Source organism: Poecile atricapillus, chromosome 2 (assembly GCF_030490865.1).
Source record: "Poecile atricapillus isolate bPoeAtr1 chromosome 2, bPoeAtr1.hap1, whole genome shotgun sequence".
Lineage (NCBI taxonomy): Eukaryota > Metazoa > Chordata > Aves > Passeriformes > Paridae > Poecile > Poecile atricapillus.
Window position 1 is genome coordinate 144,557,867 of NC_081250.1, and position 19,536 is coordinate 144,577,402.

Genomic DNA, 19,536 nt, shown 5'->3' on the forward strand with positions numbered 1-19,536 from the left:
TTGTTCAGATATCTGGGATCAACTGAATACATTTATTTAAAAGCAATTTTAAATATTAAAAAAGTAGAAATTAACACATACAGTACTCAAAAACTGTCACATTAAATACATGTGAATAGACATGTGTACTGATGTTTTACCTTAACATTCAATGAGAAGTCAAGATTTTAACTAGTGGCATGACCAGATCTGATTTCTGTACACGCTGATGTACTATGTAATAAAAAAATAAATAGCAACTGTTGTTCAACAGTAAATAAGACATCATCTGCAGAGCAAACTTCCCCCTCTGGGGGCACCTTCCCCTGCCCCTCCCCCCAACCCTTTATCAGCTAATTTTCCATAAAGATTTAGACTTTCCAAATACTATGTCATATACAAAATTGCAGACAGTGGCTCATTGAGTTCAAATATAATACTGTACTTAAACTCAATCAATATCATACATTTTCAGATTTCTTATGATCCACAATAAGCCAGAATAAACAGAACTATTGTTCCTTATGGAACTAATTTAATTTTATAAAATGCATATGTATACTATTTTAAAGAGCGTAGAAAAGAATAGACATTTGACTCTACATAATTTTACATGCCTAGGTTTTCTTTATATGATTTGCATTTATCAGTTTATTTCAAGATCACTTAAAAATACAACTGACCACAAAAGTGAATAGGTTTTGTTCTTTAATGCAACTTAAAACATTGTAGTAATGGATAAAATGGAATGCTAAATAAATGCTAAACCTGACTTCCTTTCCATAAAAACAGAATAAAGTCTGAAATACTGGAGGTGGTAATACTGAAGATTAGATGCCAGCAGGCTTGCTCACTCATTGCATATTTTTTTTTGGAATTCATTGTTTTTAAAATAAATGATAAAACCATTAATAGTTGAAAATGTTTTGCTTTTTTTTTGTGTGGGATTTAGACAGATATTGGTTTCTAAATTAATCACAAACAGAATTAAATATTCACTGACTACAGTCTTGTAAAACTGTATTAGAAATGAAAGACCTCAGAAAGTCTGAGATATGCTTTTATGAAATGAAAAACTTTCCATGCAGCCAAGACAATCTGCTTTGAAATAGCAGCACTAGGTACTGAAGCCAAAATAACATTTAAAGCAAGTAATACAAAACCACATATGAAAGTTATGGAACCCGCTACAGACAAACCATGGGAAAAACACAATTGCATGATGTTTCAAAAGATTAAAAATTATGTTAAAAGTGACACAGGAAATTAAAGTTTCCAGTAATACATTAAAGTGTTTTCTGGCAATGCAACTTTATACCAACTTTCAAGAAACCTCAGGTCAAATGCAGCCTTCCAAAGATTTTCTTAGAAATTAGTTTTGTGACATACGTCTGTTACTTTGTGCTTTGGGTTACAACTGTCAGTTTGGTGAACTCCATGAAAACCAGCCTTATCCTTGTGATCTGAGATCTACCATTAACAGCCTGATCAAATGCATGAGAGGTCATCTTAACTTCCACTTTTTAGAGCGTTAAAAATAATTTAAATTTATCCTTATATCACCACTTAAAAAATTTATTTTAGGTAACTAACTTTTAGCAAGGTTGAAGACAAGAGGAAAAAAAATCCACAAAATCATTTTTCAAAGAGCCAATTTAGCTATAAACAAATACTGTTGCAAGCTCACATTAACCTGAATAGCAATTAAGTTAAAATGTTCTTTTCCTCAAATGTAGCTATATGACTACAGTACTACTTTTGTACAAAGGCAGGTTTCAAGTAAGCGTCTAAATGCATGCACAATGTCAACAGTTAACATTTGCTAGAAGTCCTTGGTTACTAAGAATTCAGTGAAAGAAACCAGCAAATTTCACACATACCTACTAAAGAACAATATGACTAATTTTCATTAAAGTAAGTTTTCGATGAAATAAATTTGTTAATTTTTATAGTGAGGTAATATCACAGGGGAACTGCAATCACAGTTTGGCATAGGTCCACAAAATATAAACATGAAATGCTGTATGCACACTGTAAAACATTACTGTTATCTGTAAAGTCAGTGAATATTTGTCTTCATAATTACACTTAACTGAGCACTATATTAAATAAATATCGAAGTGGGTTTCATAGCTGTAAACTGCATACACTTATGAACTGCAGACTGATCTTTAAATTGTCCAAAACCATTCACTCATTCTAACTTTCTGCTAATTGTATATTGAGAATACCAAGTTATTAGGAACAGTCATTTCTGTACAGTTACGGGGGTGACAGAGACCACCTATGTTGGAAAGCTGGCAGTCCACTCGTGTGGGACAGCACGGACAGAGATGGAAGTGCTAAATGCCCAGGATGGCTTCAACAAACCCGATAAGGCGTGCCAGGTTCCAAGGCTACCATAATACTGGCAAAGGCAGAATAACACGGTATATTTACAATACATATAATTCAACCTCATGAGGTGAAACTTAAATGAATTCTTAATTTGTAACAGCAGCTATATATACAATTGTGCACAGGATTACAGGGAGGCAGCAGCGTTCGCTTTTGCTAAAAAGCCCGTCTTGCATGAAGAATGTGCAATGCTCAAGTTTAGGATTTGTTTGTTTAGACTAGTCTGAGAGAATGTGCACAAAGGACACTGGAAAGACCCCTTTCCTCTCTGGCTGTCCTTCGATGTGGCCAATCTGCAACACAGGAGAAGAAGGTAGAGATATACATATATATAGATGTGCATGTGTACACACAGACTTCACAGACTGCACTCATTCAAAAGCAGCAGAACTGATCACAGAGCCTCAGCAACCTCTTGCACCTCTGCTCTGAAGCAGACTGTAGTTAACATTTGAATCTGTGTAAAGGAACAAAATGAAACTGCACAAGCATATTATAAATAGAACAAATGAAGCAAATTAAATCTAAAGAGAATAAAACTCAAATTTTTTTTTAGGAAACTTACGTACATCACTGAATTTCAGGAATCTCACCAAAACAGAAGCCTGAGTTTCTTTTGTCTGATAGCCAGGTTTTCAGTAACATCTCTGCAAACCACTTATCTTAACTAAGTGAATAAATCCTGCACATCTCACTGAAGGGAATTGTCTGCTATATATTTGTGAAGTTACTTATTATATTCTGCATGTTTCACTTAAGGTGATAAAAGCCCAGCTGTTTTCTCATTGAATTAGTATGATAGTTAATGATTTAGGTGCATACTAGTGTTTATAGCACTAGTGATAAACCCCACTGAACCCAGCATATTATGAAATCAGTGTTGTCTAATTAAGCATCCTTCAGCTACAACATCTTTTGCATAATGATTATTTATAAAGAAACAGCTAATAAACTTATTCAAAGAGATTAAAAAACAATGGAATATTTTATATGAACTTTCCATGTTTAAAATGCATACTTATAAACAACTGTTGAATAGCACTGGAGCAGCAGCCCTGACTGACCACATAACCCTCTTCTCACCCTGCTACAGTGCTGCTCACTACCTTCAGAATAATGGTGTACCTTCCTTCCTCTTCCACAAGCTTACAAAATGGGAAGGGGAAACATACAGGGTTGGCCATTTCCTCTTGGAGAGCCAAAGTTTTGAAGCATATGAGTCAACAGCCCTTGTTTCCCCTCTCAGAAAAACTCAGGCTGGGGTGCTTCATGGAACTTGCTGGGCATGTCCCCAAGGGGCTTAAAAAGCCACTTTACAAAATAGGTCCAGCAGAGAATGCAGCAGTAATCAGGGACTGGGTGATATGGGCAACACAGGCACTTTTCACTGGGCACTGCTCCTTTGATATCAGCTCTTCAGCTAAGAATCTTCCACACTTATATGATGAGTGAGTGGAAAACATAGCTGGAAACAAAACAGCAAAGGTTGTGCTGCACCTAGATTAGGGTATCACAGGCAGCATTGCAATTAGAATTTGTTTCAGTCAATTGAAATCTGTCTCATTATCCCCAGGAGTAATTCTTTGGCAGGGAAATATGATGCAGCAAGGCTTTAGGGACATGATTGTCTTGGATGTCATGGGTTGTCAAGAAAGAGCCTTCGCATGAGGTTGAGAAAAACCTGGTGTTAGCACTTGAACAATGTGCAGGCCATAATAGAGTGAGTATGGTATGAAACCAGGACATGAAAGAGAAGAAGGGAAAGAAAGTGTTATCTGCCCCTCATTTAAGAAGAAAACCATCAGCATATAACATCAATTACAAAGTATTCTTTAGATTTCCAGCAACCCCTGTAGGTATAACTTAACATTTTGGGTGAACTGAAGATAATTACACATCTCATCTTCATGGAGGGTGTAAGTTTGTTAAATGGGGTAAGAATCACCATTTCTTCATTTAATGAAAGGCTGTATGCATTACAGCATGTGTAAATACGTGCTGTATGAGCCAGCAATAAAGCTAAACCTAGTGGGGCTGGTTCTAACAGACTCTCCAGAGTCTGTTAGCCCAGATAAAAGGGTTTTTTCTAATAGAAGTTTAAGGGCTGGCTGTTAACTCAGGCAAAAACAAACAAAACAAAAATCAAAGCAAAACAAAAACAAAACCCACAACCTACAAACAAAAATAGAAACAAACCCTCCATGTTTGGAAAAAGAGGTTTTCCTATAAAAGTCATAAAGAAGTTACGTGGAACTGTAAAAGGGAAAGATACATACCCACCACTCTTGGTCCTCTTCACCAGTTACAATAATTACTTCTCCTTCAACAAATGTGAGTTCATCATCATTATCTGCCTGACAGTCATAAATGGTCTTCACTCGCCTAACTTTGTTTTTCCCCTAAAAACAGAATGAAGTGTGAGATGAAGGACATGAGAAACAGAGAAAAAATATATATGATATTAATTTTGCCTTTTAGTTGTGTTTTGTTTTTACAAGAAAGTGAAGACTATCAATCACTTTCCCTGCAGCTGGGAATATAGAAATCCAAAAACTCCGCTTCAACAAGGATATTAAAAAAATAAAATCAAAAGTTACCTACACAGGTGTAGATTTTTTTTCTTAAGACTCAGAACTCCCAGTAGAACATAATATGTAGTGCTTAACATGTAGCCCTTAAAAGGGCTTAAGTAACCTCTGCATCCTCTGGTTAAGAAAGTTTAAATAATGTCTTTACATTATTCTAGTCTGCAAACACCCTCTTTCTTCTTCTTCTTCATCAAAAAACCCACTATGAATAGAAAATTAAATCCAGTCTCCTCTGAATGTTCCAAGGGAGGTAAGGACTGAGGAAAATGCTGCATTGAAATCCCAGTATTCCTCACAGTTTTGGTTTTGGATCTAGTGCAAAAATACAGTATTCTTTGATTTCAAATCTGCTTACAGGACTGGAAATTATTTTTTTTAGCGATTTTTCCATCCAAATGTTACCAATTTCTTACTAAAATTACCTTAATGTCAGATGGCAGTACTATTTTCTGATGATAATTCACACTAGATATTCTCACAGCTCTAGCATTCTGAGTCCAAGTATTTTCTAGGTCATACTTTGCTGCATACTGCTAATTCATATGAAAAAAGCCTCAGCCATGGACTCCTCCCCAAACATATGTTTCTTATGGCAGGGAAGATGACTTAAATGATTTCCAAATAGAGTAAGTAAGCAATATTCACAGCAAAACACTCTTGCTACTTTTTATTCCTGTATTTTCATACCCACACCTCTTCAAAACCTACAGTTACTTCTTTTAACAGAAGTATCAGATAACAAGAATGCAAAAACCCAAGAAGAGCAGGAGGAGATGAGAAGCAGAAGGGCTATGAAGGGAAAAGTCAGCAGGTTTAGAGGAATTTGAGCCAAACCTAACTTCACAGAGGAAATTTCCTAGGGAGTCTTCTCTTTGCTGTTACCTACTGACTTGAAATTCCTCCATGTTTTGGCAAAAAAAGAAAGGAAAAAAAAAAATCCCAACAGCTCAACAGCAGAACAGACACACTGAAAAAAGCACTCACACTAAACTCAAGGTACAGAAAAATAAAAAAAAGTTATGGGGGATTTAAGGGAGACAGTAGTTAACAGAACATAAAACTAAAAAAACAAAAACCCATGCTCAAGACAAATGAAGAGAAATACTGAAGAGGTCATACAAGATCAAGGGTTTTTTCCTACTGCAAAGGTTTGCTGAAGTGAAAAGTCACTTCAAAGAATGCTTCCTCTTTTCTTAAAAATATATTCATATAATTTAAGCAAAATCACATCTAGAACTAGGGACTGGAATTCAACAGGAAGGAGTGCTTGGGGACAGTCCCAGATTTCAACTCCAGAGAACCTTTACAAACCAAGAGTGCCGCCTCCCAATCAATCCTCCAGTGATGAAGGGAAGCATCTACTTCTACAAGGTAAAAATTCTCTTGTTCAGTAAAAAGAATCAAGAAATTTACATTCCTCTAAAATTAGAAAACTGTATGGAACTCAGCTTGTAAGAGCACATGAGAAATGATGGGAATTACTCTGGTTCCATCAGATTTTAACATTTTATTCGTTTTAACAGAGAGCAGCAAAAACCAGCATTCAAGCTCAAGGTGTATTTAATCATGGGAAGATATAAAAAAGGATGGGTATGTAGAGAGCACATATGTTCCAGAACATATTTTGTTCATGTTCCAGAACAGTTTGTGGCATTGGTGTGTAAAGAAATGGAAGCAATTCCAGGAACCGTAATCTATGACTAAAAAACAAATACTCACCACCTACTGACTCCCTGTACCCAACAAGTGCTTATTAAAGAGATTTTATGCTGAAAATTGAACAGTAATAAGATGCTGTGATCATTAATAATCCAACCATGCTCTTATTTACATTCAACACATTTTCTTTTTCTTTAAAATTGAATACTTTGTCTCCTTTATAGAAACCACCACACACACAAAAAAGAAAGCTCCAGTGCTCAGTGTGATTTCAGGAGCACTCAGTGCAAGTTTTGTTTCTCTAAAAATATCTTTTCAAATCCTATAACACTGGAAATTTAAAATTGTATTTCTGATCAATTAATTTTCTAAAACTACCAATAAAAAATCTATGCTTCTCTCTTAAGAAGCTAAATAGTCAAGCCCAAGAGTGAGGTGCCCACAAGTACTGTGGCTGCTGTCGTGGGTCTCACTGCTCACTGGGATGAAGCATTTCACCAGCTTTGTGGAGAGGATACAGCCAGAGGATGAAAGTGGAGGCAAGATACATTTCAGATGAATTCTTGCACATCATCATTAGAGCAAAAAAAGCTGCACTGAACACGGAGAGATACGTGTGGTGCAAAGATGTGCAAAAACCTGGTGATACTATATATATATATATACATACATACATATATATATATATACTGGAAAGATATAGAATTGCTTGAATTACTGCACAACAGAGGAACTATTTAATTTACTGCACATGTGAAAATGGCTGAGTTCAGAGAACAAAGAACCTCTCCTCAGAATTTTTCTGTATACAGTAGGATGGCAGTTTAAAAAAAGCCCAAAGTAACCAAACTAAACAGGTAATCCATTATTTGCTTTCTTTTCTTCTTTAATAAAGTGACAAGCAGCTGAGAATGACCAGCATCATTTGCCTGCTTATATTTAAAAGTACATAAGTAAACAAACACTTTTTGATCAGATCCCTATAATATTTAAATTCCAGAATACTCAGGAAGCCCAAGCAACAACTCAGTTGTTCTCAGTTCAGACAAGAGCTTACAGGCAAGTCCATGCCAGAGGCCAAGTAGAATGATGGCTCCACAGGGCTCTTCCTCAGACAAGCACAAGGCAGAAACTCACCCTCTGCTTTCACTGTTTCACTATAATGAAGTCTTATTTCCTTTTTACATAAGTTCTTTGCATAGCCAATCTGACAAACAAAGCCATTTCCCTTTTGATGTATTCTTCATGATGAAAATCTTAAGAAAGCTCTGGAGTTTCATGGTTATCTCAATCTACATATGCATTAAGAATTCTCTTTTGGAAATTGTACTGGTTAGAAAGATGAACAGTGAGATGAACTGGGGGTTGGAATCAAGTTAAAGTTCCAGATCTACTACTACGCACCATGCAGCAATGTTGATTTTTCCGCTTCATCAATACATCTGAACCTACACCTCAACCATTAAATATATCAACACTAAATACTCATGACAGGGACATTTGCTATTTGGTCACAGTTGACTTTACTTTAAATTTTGCATCCACTGACAACAGGTGCTAACATCCCTTCCTAAAGCTTACAAAGTCAAATATGTAAATATTCTAGCAATCTAAGGCACATAGACCCATGACCAAAGGCAACAGAGAAAATCATCAATTCATTCAGAGTTGTGATTGGCATAGATATAATAAATACATAAATGTCAATAAATCTAAATACACTGTCATGCTCCCAGGGTTATAGTTTTATGTTGCAACAATTTGTTTGAGCATGCAAGAGGCCTTGAAAACCCCCAATATTTGCTGAAGGGGCACAAAAAGAGCCCCTCATTTCTCTCCCCAGCCCATAACTTTATGTTGCCTTGAGTGCATAGCTCAAGGGTGCACAAAAAGTCCTACAATAACTTCAAGGCCTTTCATGGACACTTCCAAGGAGCTGGAGTAATACCTACCATATTTATTTTCCTGGGAAGTGGCACAGGGGTTTCTGGCAGGGTGTGTGTTATGTCATTAGACTCTTCAGATGCTTGCCTTTGGACGGTGTCTCTGGATTGTACGTTTGGAGAAAGATCTATGGAGTGAGATTTTTGATTTGCCTCTGAGGGCTGAGGCTTTGGTGCTGCTTCTCCACCTTGAGTTTTAGCCAACAGCTCTCCTAGCTGAGGTTTTGGAGGAAGGTCCTTCATTTGTGGCTTTGGAGGTAAGTCTCCAAGCTGTGGTTTTGGTGGCAAGTCTCCTAGCTGAGGCTTTGGGGGTAGTTCTCCAGGCTTTGGGGGTAAATCTCCCACTTGAGGTTTCTGAGTTAATTCCAGAGGCAGAGGCTTTGGGGGCAAGTCTCCAGGCTGTGGCTTCTGTGGTATATCGATGGACAGTGAGGGCTTCTGAAACATTTCCATGTGCTGATGGGATTTATCTATTGAAAGATGATGACTGGTTTCTATTTTTCTTAGTGCCACTAAAACAAAAAAGAAAAACTATGTTTTTTCGCAATCTGAATAATTTAACATTAAAGAAGTTATGCATATATCAAAACTGCAATTGTGTCAATGACCACACAGTCACTGAGCCCCACAATTGCCCGTAAGTCCTCCTAGTCTATGACAAAGGCAAGATAATACAACTCTACATAATCCACCTTCACTGAGGTCTCATTTAATTGCTCCTCCTGGAGGCCAGCAGTGCCTCAACAGTTCCTTCCAACAGCTATTAGATGTCAATTCATAGATTATTTACTTAAAATGAAATAAAGTGATCACTTTTTGGACCTAAACCAAAAAGTATGAAATATAACAAAAGACTGCAAAACCACCTATAGAACAATTGATATGACTGTAACAAAATTTATTTTTAATGACAATTTTTTACATATACAGTTGAATTCCATACTAAAAACCATCTGACTCTCTGGATTAGTACCTGCAAAATCTCTTAGAAGAGAGAGACCACATATATGTATCTATGTAGTGCATAGAACATACTGTCCTATAGACATTCACACTAAAACAAAGAAAAAATGTATTATTGTCTATATTTACAATTTAGTAAAGATGGAAAGTTTTAAAACATGTATTTTGCAGATTTGATGGAAGGAAATTGAAATTAGATTTTTCTCAACAGCATCTATTGATTTTACTGCTAAGCTCTCCAAGAAAACTCAGCTGAAATCTACCTCAAAAACAAAACCATTAGTACACACAAAATAACCCCAACCCACAACCTCCTAAATCAAATAACTCTAATGTTAAAACTGATGAAAGGGGACAAGGAAGAAAACATTTACAGCCTGTGATGAAAGCAACACATTTTGACTAGAAAGAACAATTTTCTATTGCATTCAGCAGGGCTGAATGTACCATATTCTATCAGCCAAAAAGTGGCCTGACATTAGACTATGAAAGCAACAACACTCTCTTTGGATATCACCTACTTAAATAACACTTCCATAACCTATTTATGGAAAAAAAACCTCATCATAAAAAAGCCCAAAACCAAATAAAACAACAAAACACCCCAAACCAAACTCATTTGCATAGTTTCCATGAAAGACTTGTATAATTACTATCAGATGTCTCGTTTTAAAAAAAATGTCTGTGTTGATCCCTGTATATGGCTCTGTGTCCTAAGCTTACCTTGCAGCAAATGTGCACACACTGACTGGCCACATGGGTTTGAGATGTGAGTAAATGATATGAAAAACCCCGATAGCAGCCCTTATCGAAGTGCTTTGATTTGGCCCTTCTTAAATTTTCACCTAAATAATTTTAAATCAAGGAAGTGCTGGCTTTCTTCACAGTGCCACCCTAGTGCATTATTGGTGTCTTTTTCAAAAGATAACATGTCAGAATAATTATAATATAATAAAGTTAAAAATTTACTTTTGCTTCTTCTGTTAAAAATGATTGGCACTCTCAATTTCAGACATCTGGCTTCAGAATTTTGGACAAGCAGCATTTCCTGATCTTCAGGCTCTATTGTGATCATCCACTCATACAGATGTAACATATTTTTGATGGATTCTGTATTCAGACAGAACAGTCTGAAGTAGGTCTACTTTCTACTTTATAGTCAACTGCTGCAACAACTCAAATAAACTAAAAACCTGCTGTGTGAGTATAAAGACACTAGGAAAAAACATTTCTAAAAGAAAGGTGGTCCCTGGGATATGGTCTCGGCAAGTTTGTCACTGATATATAAATGAGCATGCAACAGTACTTGGTTCTTTCCAAAGCAATTGCACTGACCAGACCCCTGATTGCCAGAACATGGCACAGATACAGTTTGCTCCAACATATCAAGAAGTTGGACTTGGAGATATCAGGACAAAAAAAATTACCAGTGAGAGTGATCTAGGATAGAAACAGAAGCCCAGAGAAGTTATCCATGGAGACACTCAAAATGTGATTGGACATGGCCTTGAGCAACCTGCTCTCATGGCAGAGAGCTGGCCCTACTCCGAGTGCTGGACTGGACCACAAGACCTCCTGAGGTCTTCCAGCTTCAATTAATTCATGATTTATTGTTTTCTTAGGTGTATTTTTAAAAAAAATTAATAAAAGCTTTCCCCATCTTTCAAAATCTTTTCAGTTTTGTGAAGCTTTCATGTTTGTGGCATTTCAGAAATAAAATTTCTGCTGAAAAGATCCATATATTCAAAACAAGTATCTACTTTCACCCATATTTCAAAGATGCCTTTATGAGAATAGCCACAAAGAGATCTCTTACCTTTCTGAGGTAGTTTGGGAAGAACTCTAGGGCCAAGTGCAGTCTTTGCAGTCCCAGTGCTAAATCAACAGATGTGAGTGATTAGTGCTTACAGCTATTATAAAATATACTTCTCATTTTCTCCCTTTACACATCCATTTAAATCCCCCAAATCCCATTTATTTTGCCCCTTTTGTATAATCACTTTATCCATGGATAAATCCCAAAACTCAAAGCATTGTTAAGAATTAATTGTGGTTTTTTTTCAGAGAAAAAGACATAACAAACCCTAAACACCTTCAATGCTATGGGGCAGATATATTGTATGAACTATGGTACATGCAAAATGTACTCTGAAAATAGCTGAAGCTGAAAGACCAACTCTTTGGGCATATTCTGAACCTTAAGAAGAATGTGTTCTTCAAAATAATTTTACTGAAATATACAAAAAAATAAATCTGTGCTTTATGTTGGCAAAGTTTTCCAGGACTAGGCCTTTGCCTTGTAGCCTCCTGCACATGTATGATTTTGTATCACACACATGCTCTGCTGCAGGAGGAGACAAGGGCTCTACTTCTCCCAGGAAATACTGATGATTGTGGGAAAACAACATGCTTTACTCTGTCAACCTGTATTACACATATGTTAGCTATTCCTATCACAGTTTTTCCTCTAAAACCACACCTAAGTCACTTTCATAGAAAAGGAATGTGGAAGAAGAGAAGAAAAAAATTATTTAAGACATAAAAATCTAAAAGTACATAAAAATCAGTATCACCTCAAAAGAAAGACTCATAAAACAAGGCAAAAAGAAAAGTGACTGAGAAAGCTGTCAGTGTATGTTTGACAGAGCAGAGACTCTTCTGCATCAACTGCCTTGATTCTGGTATTGCTTGTCTCTGCAAGCAACATTTCAAAATGAGCATGATGAAACATTTTTAATTTCTTGCTGCTTTTTAAATAGCAAAAATACATCATGACATGAAACTGAAAGAACAGCCAAGCTCAATTTTGATTCAATAAATCATAGAATATCCTGAATTGGAAGTGCCGCACAAAGATCATCAAAGCCCAGCTCCTACCTCGGTCTCTCTCTAATGCCATGGAATACAAGGAGCACACTTTTACCTTTGTCTGACAAGAATCTAGGATGGGCCCAGCTGTCTGTGCTGTGGAACACTACCACTTTTTCCCTGAATGCCCAGTGCCAGCTGGATGAATTCAGCAAATGTGGGAAGCCAGCTGTGCTACCACCAACAGGTTCCCTGTCTGTTCTGACAAGGCAGATCACAGGCTGGGGGTGTCCAGAACCTCTTCCTACACATATTCTGCTGTGCCCTGTCTGCCCCCATCTGATGGATGATTCATCCATCCCCAGTCACAGCCCAGCCCACACACTTGTGGTCATGCAAGGCTGTGTGCCTGAGGCAGGTGCTTATTGGAATTACCATTCTCTGAAACTCAGGACTTTGGAATCACAGCACAGATAGAGGAGTAGTCACTCTCAAGTGACAGAAATGTATGGCTGTTCTTACTGCTCCAGTTAGTGAGAAAGACACTTGTAATGGACAGAACTGATGAACTACGAGCTAAAAGCAGTTTGTGTTACTGCAGACTGTGTGGAAGCACAGAAGCCTGACAGAATGGAAAGCAGCTAAACTGGAAGACTGAGATGAACTCTCTAACAGAGCCATCCTGGATGCCAGCCTGTACCCAGTGACACTGCTGCTACAGGCAGGACACCTCACTGAAGCAGATAGAATGAAATGCCAGGAGACATGAAAATAAAACTTTTGTCCTGCTGGACTGTGGTCTGAGGCAGCATTCCCCAGCTGGGAGAGCACTTCTGTAGGAGCAGCAGATAGATTCGGGTACAAGGCATTCTGTCCATCCCGCTCAAAGGATGGATTGTGCACGCACAGCGAGGAACAAAGCGTAGGAGGCTCAGTGGAGCCAAAGTATTTGTGCACTAGTAAGGCATGCAGAAAACTAACAGAAAACATAGCTAGGATTTTATTTCCTATGAAAGGCTTTTCTTTTCTAATTTACAATTTGTTATATTTATTTAAATTTTCATCTTTGCCTTTGTATATGCAGATTTTACCTTGATTGCTGAGACATCCCTTCAAACTTGTTTGCAGCCTTAGTTGAAGGTGGGCCCAAATCATTACCTGAGGTGAAAAAAAGGACAATTTAAAAAAAAAAAAAAATCATTAGGATAACTGAAATATAATCAGCAGAGGGTGCAATTTAAAGCAAAAACATGTATTACTCTATGCATCTTCTATACAACATAGCTAAAAGATCATTTATAAATTCATTCTTTATTAATAATTTTGCAGCTGAAAAAGCAGGAGGGACTAAAATAATCCAAGATGACCTTTCATATAACACATTTTAAAACAACTCACTGGTAGCTCTCATCGCCTGGCAAGGCAAGATTGAATGACATTGCTGTAGGGCATTTGTTTTGAAATAGTGTTTCAATTTTCTCTGTATAGAAGGAGATTCAGCAGGCCAGTATTAGACAAATTTATCACAGATGTTTACATTTTGTACTGTGAGGCACATCTTTTTAAAACCACCATGAATGTGATTTTATTCACAAAACATTAAATTTCTAAGGATTGGTATTTTATCCTATGTAAAGAATAGGCTTGACTGATTTAATGATTAAGTTTGTATGTTCCCATAATCTACACTCTAGCCATTGGTAAAGAAAAGATCCTGGGTATAGAGAATTCTGTCAAAAGGCAGCAAAATCCAAACCCAAGTGCTCTGGACTCCTTCAGCAGAAAGCTTCTCTTCATTAACAGTCACCATTTCCAAGGTATAATGACACCAATTCATTTGGTTTAGTGCCTTTTCACCCCCCTTTGCCTCTCCCTTTACAGCATGTCTTAATCTCAGAACCAGCTTCAACAACCATTAGTAAATTTTGTCATTGAAATAGATGCAAAGTGACATTTAATGATCCAAGAACACAAAATACTTCTCATTCAAAAGAATGACACATTTTTCTAAATACCATTCTTGGCGCATTGATGTCTAAATGAAACAGCAGAAAAGGCTCGTGCTGTGCCTTGCTAAAAATATGTTTGTGTTTAAAAGTGGTGCAAAAAAGGAACTAAGGTAAAACAGCAAACATGTAGATCCCACGGATAAAGGAAGGAAAAATATCTCATGGTTGCCATGGAAATACAAAATAATCTAAATGACATTTTTAGAACATCTTTGAATAGTAACTCAATTTGCTTAGACATAAACTAAGGATTGCTCTGCTTGAAACTTCAATTAATGCACAGATTAGAAGACAAATGCTGAAATTCAACATAGCAAGAAATGTAACAACATAGAAGAAAGCTTCTGAAAGGAAAAGCAGTGAACATTTGACAATATCCTTAAGCAAAAAACACAAAGTCAGATACAAGAAACTCCCTCTTTTATAAACACAAAATTTAATACTTGCTTAAAAATCCAAATGGACTTTGAAACAAGATTTTGTACAGATGTCAGCTAAGCAAAATGGGGAGAAGAGGCCCCTCTTCCATCCACTGAAGTTTACCTTGCCCTGAAAAGCAGTGAAGAGACAGGAAAGGAAATATTCTTCCCTGGGCCTACTCTGACAAGGTGCTTTACTGCTAATCATCTTCAACTGCATGCCTGCACCTGTCCCATATTTTCTTCTTCCCTTATCCGTTGCCTAATGTATTTAATGAAAAGTTGGCACTTGCTTAGCATCTAATCCTATCACACCTTTCAGCCTAATAGTGCTACATTATACAGTATTCTCATATTTTCTATAGTGTATAGCACTTTAGGTGCTGTTTTGGACTTAGACATTTGAGGTTTTTTACATATTTAAAGTCCAAGCTCTTCAAAATGTCTTTACTACCACTGAAAAAGTACAGGGCTGTTAGATTCTAGAACACAGGAAACATTTTTTTTCCCGTATCCCAGACGTCTGAGAAGTAGAGAACTGAAAAGATTTCACTATTTTTATTCCTTGAGAAAAAGTCTTTGCTTTTCATTGGACTCTATACTTTTCTTATTGAATCCTCGATTAAATCACACATGAGTACTCCATTATTAACTACATTTAACTCAATTTGCTGAAAAAAAATGGTGCTTTTAGGCTAGCAATTTTTTATTTTAGGCTAGTAATTGTGTATTTATACTAGAATAGAGAGAGGATTCTCTTAAGATACAAGTAGTGTAGGGATGATGCACCTATGTAAGCACTGGATTCCAGTTTAAAAATTTACAGATTCAGGGAAATCCTGCCACCAAGACTAAAACCACAGAAAATTACATGGGTCAGAGATTTATAGCCACCAAGAGAATTTGACTGCATAGAGCAATGTTTATTTAAAAGAGGAAGAATCTGAGTAGTCTGGAGAACAGTTTCCAAAAAGCATCTGTCAGAAATGTATCCTGGAAAAATAAAAATAAAATAAAAAAATAAAAAAAATTGCACTGTTTTCTGTGTAACTTCTGCTGGTTGCAGAATGCAAACCTATCAGTCTTTGTGTATGTACAGACAACATCACAAAAGCCAAATACATACTAAGACAACACATTCCCACCAGTGAGGTGTGAACACTTTATAGGACAGGCGTGGCCCAGAGCCCAAGGAAAGAGTCCTGTGGCACTTGTGAGACCTGCACAGCCACAGTGGGGTCTGTGTGCATCCTGCAGCTGGTTCCTGAGCTGGGCACAGCAGCAGCACGGGAGGGGACAGAGGCAGAGGCAGAGGAGAGCAGGGCTGAGGGGCCGGGCGAGGGCAGAGCCCGGGCAGCTGGGGCAGCCAGGGAGGCAGTGGAGGAGATTGGATTGGGCCCCAGGGGAGCGTGGAGCGTTTTAAGCTTTCTCAAGTGAGACTCAGCTGCAGCAGCTTGGGGGGCAGAGTGACAGAAGACAGAACTGCTGATTTATCTGAGCTGACGTTCCATCGAGCTGCGATCATTGGAAAGCAAGCACCAGGTAAAAAGAAACCAAAGATCATATATCAGTCATCATAAAGGTTTTCCCCTGCCCTTTTGTTTTGCATTTCAAAACTCACCCCAAGGAATTGGGCCCTTATTCTGGGGTCCATGAGGTAGTGGGCTTGGTGGGTCAGAGAGGGTTCTTTTGTGTCCTGGGGGTGGGGGAGGTGGTCTCTTCTTGGAAAGAGTGGAGCTGCCACTAGAGGTTTGAGTGCTTAGAGGGAGGGTTGAAGGTGGGCCTGCAAAATAACAAACAACCTTCTTACAAATACATGTGCATAAACGTCAAAGCAGCACTGAAAATTTCACAGTCAGACCCACAGCAAAATGCAGCAAAAGACTGAAATAAAAAGACAAGCCATGCCAAAACACCGTTCAGATTAAACGACACGTCCACCACATTTTTAACTATCTCAGCTGTGGGAATACAAGCAACTTGACAATAGAATGACATGTATACTTATGTTTAAAAAAACAGGATTAATCATGCCAAGATTTCTAATTTTAGGCAATATTAAAAAAAAAAAAAGGCAGCATGAAATATTAAATTTAAGTAATATTTAGCACATGGGATTAAAATTGTTGTTAATTTATACCAGACTGAAAGCACTTTCTATATGCTCTGATACGTGGGGAGGTTTTTTAGCCCTCCAGACCATCCCATACAAATTTTGTTAATAAACTGGAAGGCAGGAGGAAAGAAACAGAAATATGCCTATAAATTTTCCGTTCACTTTCAAAATAGGATTTTTAGCTTGAGAAGATTTTCTGTAATTCTTTTTTCTGTAGATCAAAAACATCAAACTATACATTCCAAAAGCAATGCAAATTGTTGTACATGGTATGAATAAAATAAACATCAGAGAAGTCCTTTCTGGGACTGAGATATTTCATGGTAGCATTGCTCATAAGAGCCGATGCAGTCACCCTTACCCTTAAATACTTTTATTTCCCTCTGATTTAATGCTGGCACAAGTATTATTCAACACAATGCATGTTTTACACAATATGGGAACAGATACAGCTTGAAAGACAACATAACCCAGTGGGAAGACAGGAGTTTGTGCTAATCAGCTTCACCATTGACCTTAACAAACGTTTCTAACAAGAAGCTCAAGGAAGCAGAGCAGGGCGCAACCGGCAGCGAGGGGACGACTGCTCGAGTCAGCTGCCACCACTGCCCCAAGAAATGCAACACTTTCTGCAGTAGTTCTGCATTAGGCTGGAACAGCTCCAGGGGGTTTGCTGTTGGGGTGGGTTTTGTTAGTTTGTGGGTTTGTTGGTTTTGTCTTTGTTTTAATCTAACCAACAACTAAATTTCACTGCAGTCTTCACTTGCAGTAAGTTTTGCACATCAGACAGCTTTGCCATCAGTCCAGATAAATGCGGAAAATTGACAAAAAACTTTAAAAGCAAACTCTATTTATACCTGAAATTTCAATTCTATTGTCAGTCTATTTTTTAGCACTGTAGAACCAACTTGCCTATTTTTGAAAAGCTACCTTATTTGAACAGTATTTGAGACAAAACCTTCATTTAGTTACTTGACATATATCTTACCATGCAGCACACAAAACTAGAGCTGCCTTCTTCAAAAATATTTATGAATATTCTCTAGGTAGACTGGAAATGATTAGTATCCATACTCCTTCCCAAATTATTATATTATAGGAATATTGAAATTAGTGAAAAATAGTATTTGTTAAAATTCCTTAGGTGAAACATTTAACACTGACAAAAGTAACTTCAATCATTCTGTAAGCATGAATCTGTTTCTCAGATATTTTCAGCAGGTGACCTCCCTCTTCCTTATGAATAGAAAAATTTAATAGAACTGCCCTTAATGAGCCAATAATTCAATCTATTCTCTTCCAGATTCAATCCTGGAAGGTCTTCTGCTGTGCAGGAGAATCTCTCAACCACAAGTCCAGCAGACATTTTGGGCATGGCTTAATTAATTGGTTACTTTTGTAAATCAAATTATGTATTTTGCAATTGTTCCCCTCAATTTACTTCCGAGTTCAGAAAACCATTAATTGGCAACAAGACAAATGCCAGTGCATTTAATGATTGTTCCCCAGTTTGCATCCTCACCCTTTCTCATTTTAATTTCTTCCTTAAGCTCAAGTAAGCAGGGTAACTTAAACTGCATGCTGAGATGTTTCTGAAAGCGAAACCAACTTTTCTCATTCTAGATTCTGATTGATGATCCCTTAAACTCCTGCAAGGTACCAATTCTTTCAGAAATACGAATCAAAAGTTGTTTTGATTTGTGATGTAATGTGGATGTATCTGGGAATGCCAAGGGGGAAGCTAGGAGCTATATTACATCAATATGTTAACAGTAAGGTTACTGAAGCAGGAGCTGAGCATGCAGGGCTGGCCGAACAGCGTTTGTCCTCTGTCCCTTGTCTCCTGTCCCTTGTCCTCTCTCCCCAGTCCCGTCCCTTGTCCTGTCCCCTATCCCTAGTCCCTGTCCCCTGCTCTGTCCCTTGTCCCCTATCCCCTGTCCCCTATCCTCTGTCCCTTGTCCCCTATTCCCAGTCCCCTAACACAAGTCCCCTATTCCCCAGCCCCCTCTCCCCTATTCCCCAGCCCCCTCTTCTCTCTCCCCAGTCCCCTCTCCCCTGTCCCCTATCCCGTCTCCTATCCCCAGTCCCATACTCCCTGTTCTCTGTCCCCTCTCCCCAGTCCCCTCTCCCCTGTTATCTGTCCCCAGTCCCTTCTCCCCTGTTATCTGTCCCCAGTCCCCTCTCCCCAGTCCCCAGTCCCCTCCCCCCTGTCCCCAGTCCCCTGTCCCCTGTTATCTGTCCCCAGTCCCCTCTCCCCTGTTATCTGTCCCCAGTCCCCTCTCCCCTGTTATCTGTCCCCAGTCCCCTCTCCCCTATTATCTGTCCCCAGTCCCCTCTCCCCAGTCCCCAGTCCCCTCTCCCCTGTCCCCAGTCCCCTGTCCCCTGTTATCTGTCCCCAGTCCCCTGTCCCCAGTCCCCTCTCCCCTGTCCCCTATCCCCTGTTATCTGTCCCCAGTCCCCTCTCCCCTGTCCCCAGTCCCCTATCCCCTGTTACCTGTCCCCTCTCCCCAGTCCCCTGTCCCGTTATCTGTCCCCTGTCCCCAGCCGGGCTCTCCGCACGGTCCCAGCTCCCGGAGCGGGGGGCTCCCAGCGCCCCCTGGCGGTGGCTGCGCGCACCGCACCCAGCGCTCCCAAACTGCCCCAAATCGGCTCAGA

At 38.5% G+C, this 19,536-nt stretch overlaps 1 protein-coding gene across 3 annotated transcripts in view; it reads right to left on the reverse strand.

Annotated features, from left to right (window-relative positions):
• Positions 1 to 11: 11 nt before the first annotated feature.
• The window catches only part of ASAP1 (ArfGAP with SH3 domain, ankyrin repeat and PH domain 1), a 143,424-nt gene continuing 123,899 nt past the window's right edge, over positions 12 to 19,536 (reverse strand). For 2 of the 3 annotated variants that reach the window (XM_058831157.1, XM_058831158.1), the window contains 6 exons: positions 16,387 to 16,548; positions 13,429 to 13,495; positions 11,346 to 11,404; positions 8,576 to 9,078; positions 4,653 to 4,775; positions 12 to 2,669 (listed from right to left, as the gene is read on the reverse strand). In XM_058831157.1, coding sequence (XP_058687140.1) covers positions 2,595 to 2,669; positions 4,653 to 4,775; positions 8,576 to 9,078; positions 11,346 to 11,404; positions 13,429 to 13,495; positions 16,387 to 16,548 — 989 coding nt within the window. In that variant the 3' untranslated portion in view covers positions 12 to 2,594. The remainder of the gene's footprint in view (positions 2,670 to 4,652; positions 4,776 to 8,575; positions 9,079 to 11,345; positions 11,405 to 13,428; positions 13,496 to 16,386; positions 16,549 to 19,536) is intronic. The other variant, XM_058831159.1, reaches the window with a different exon arrangement.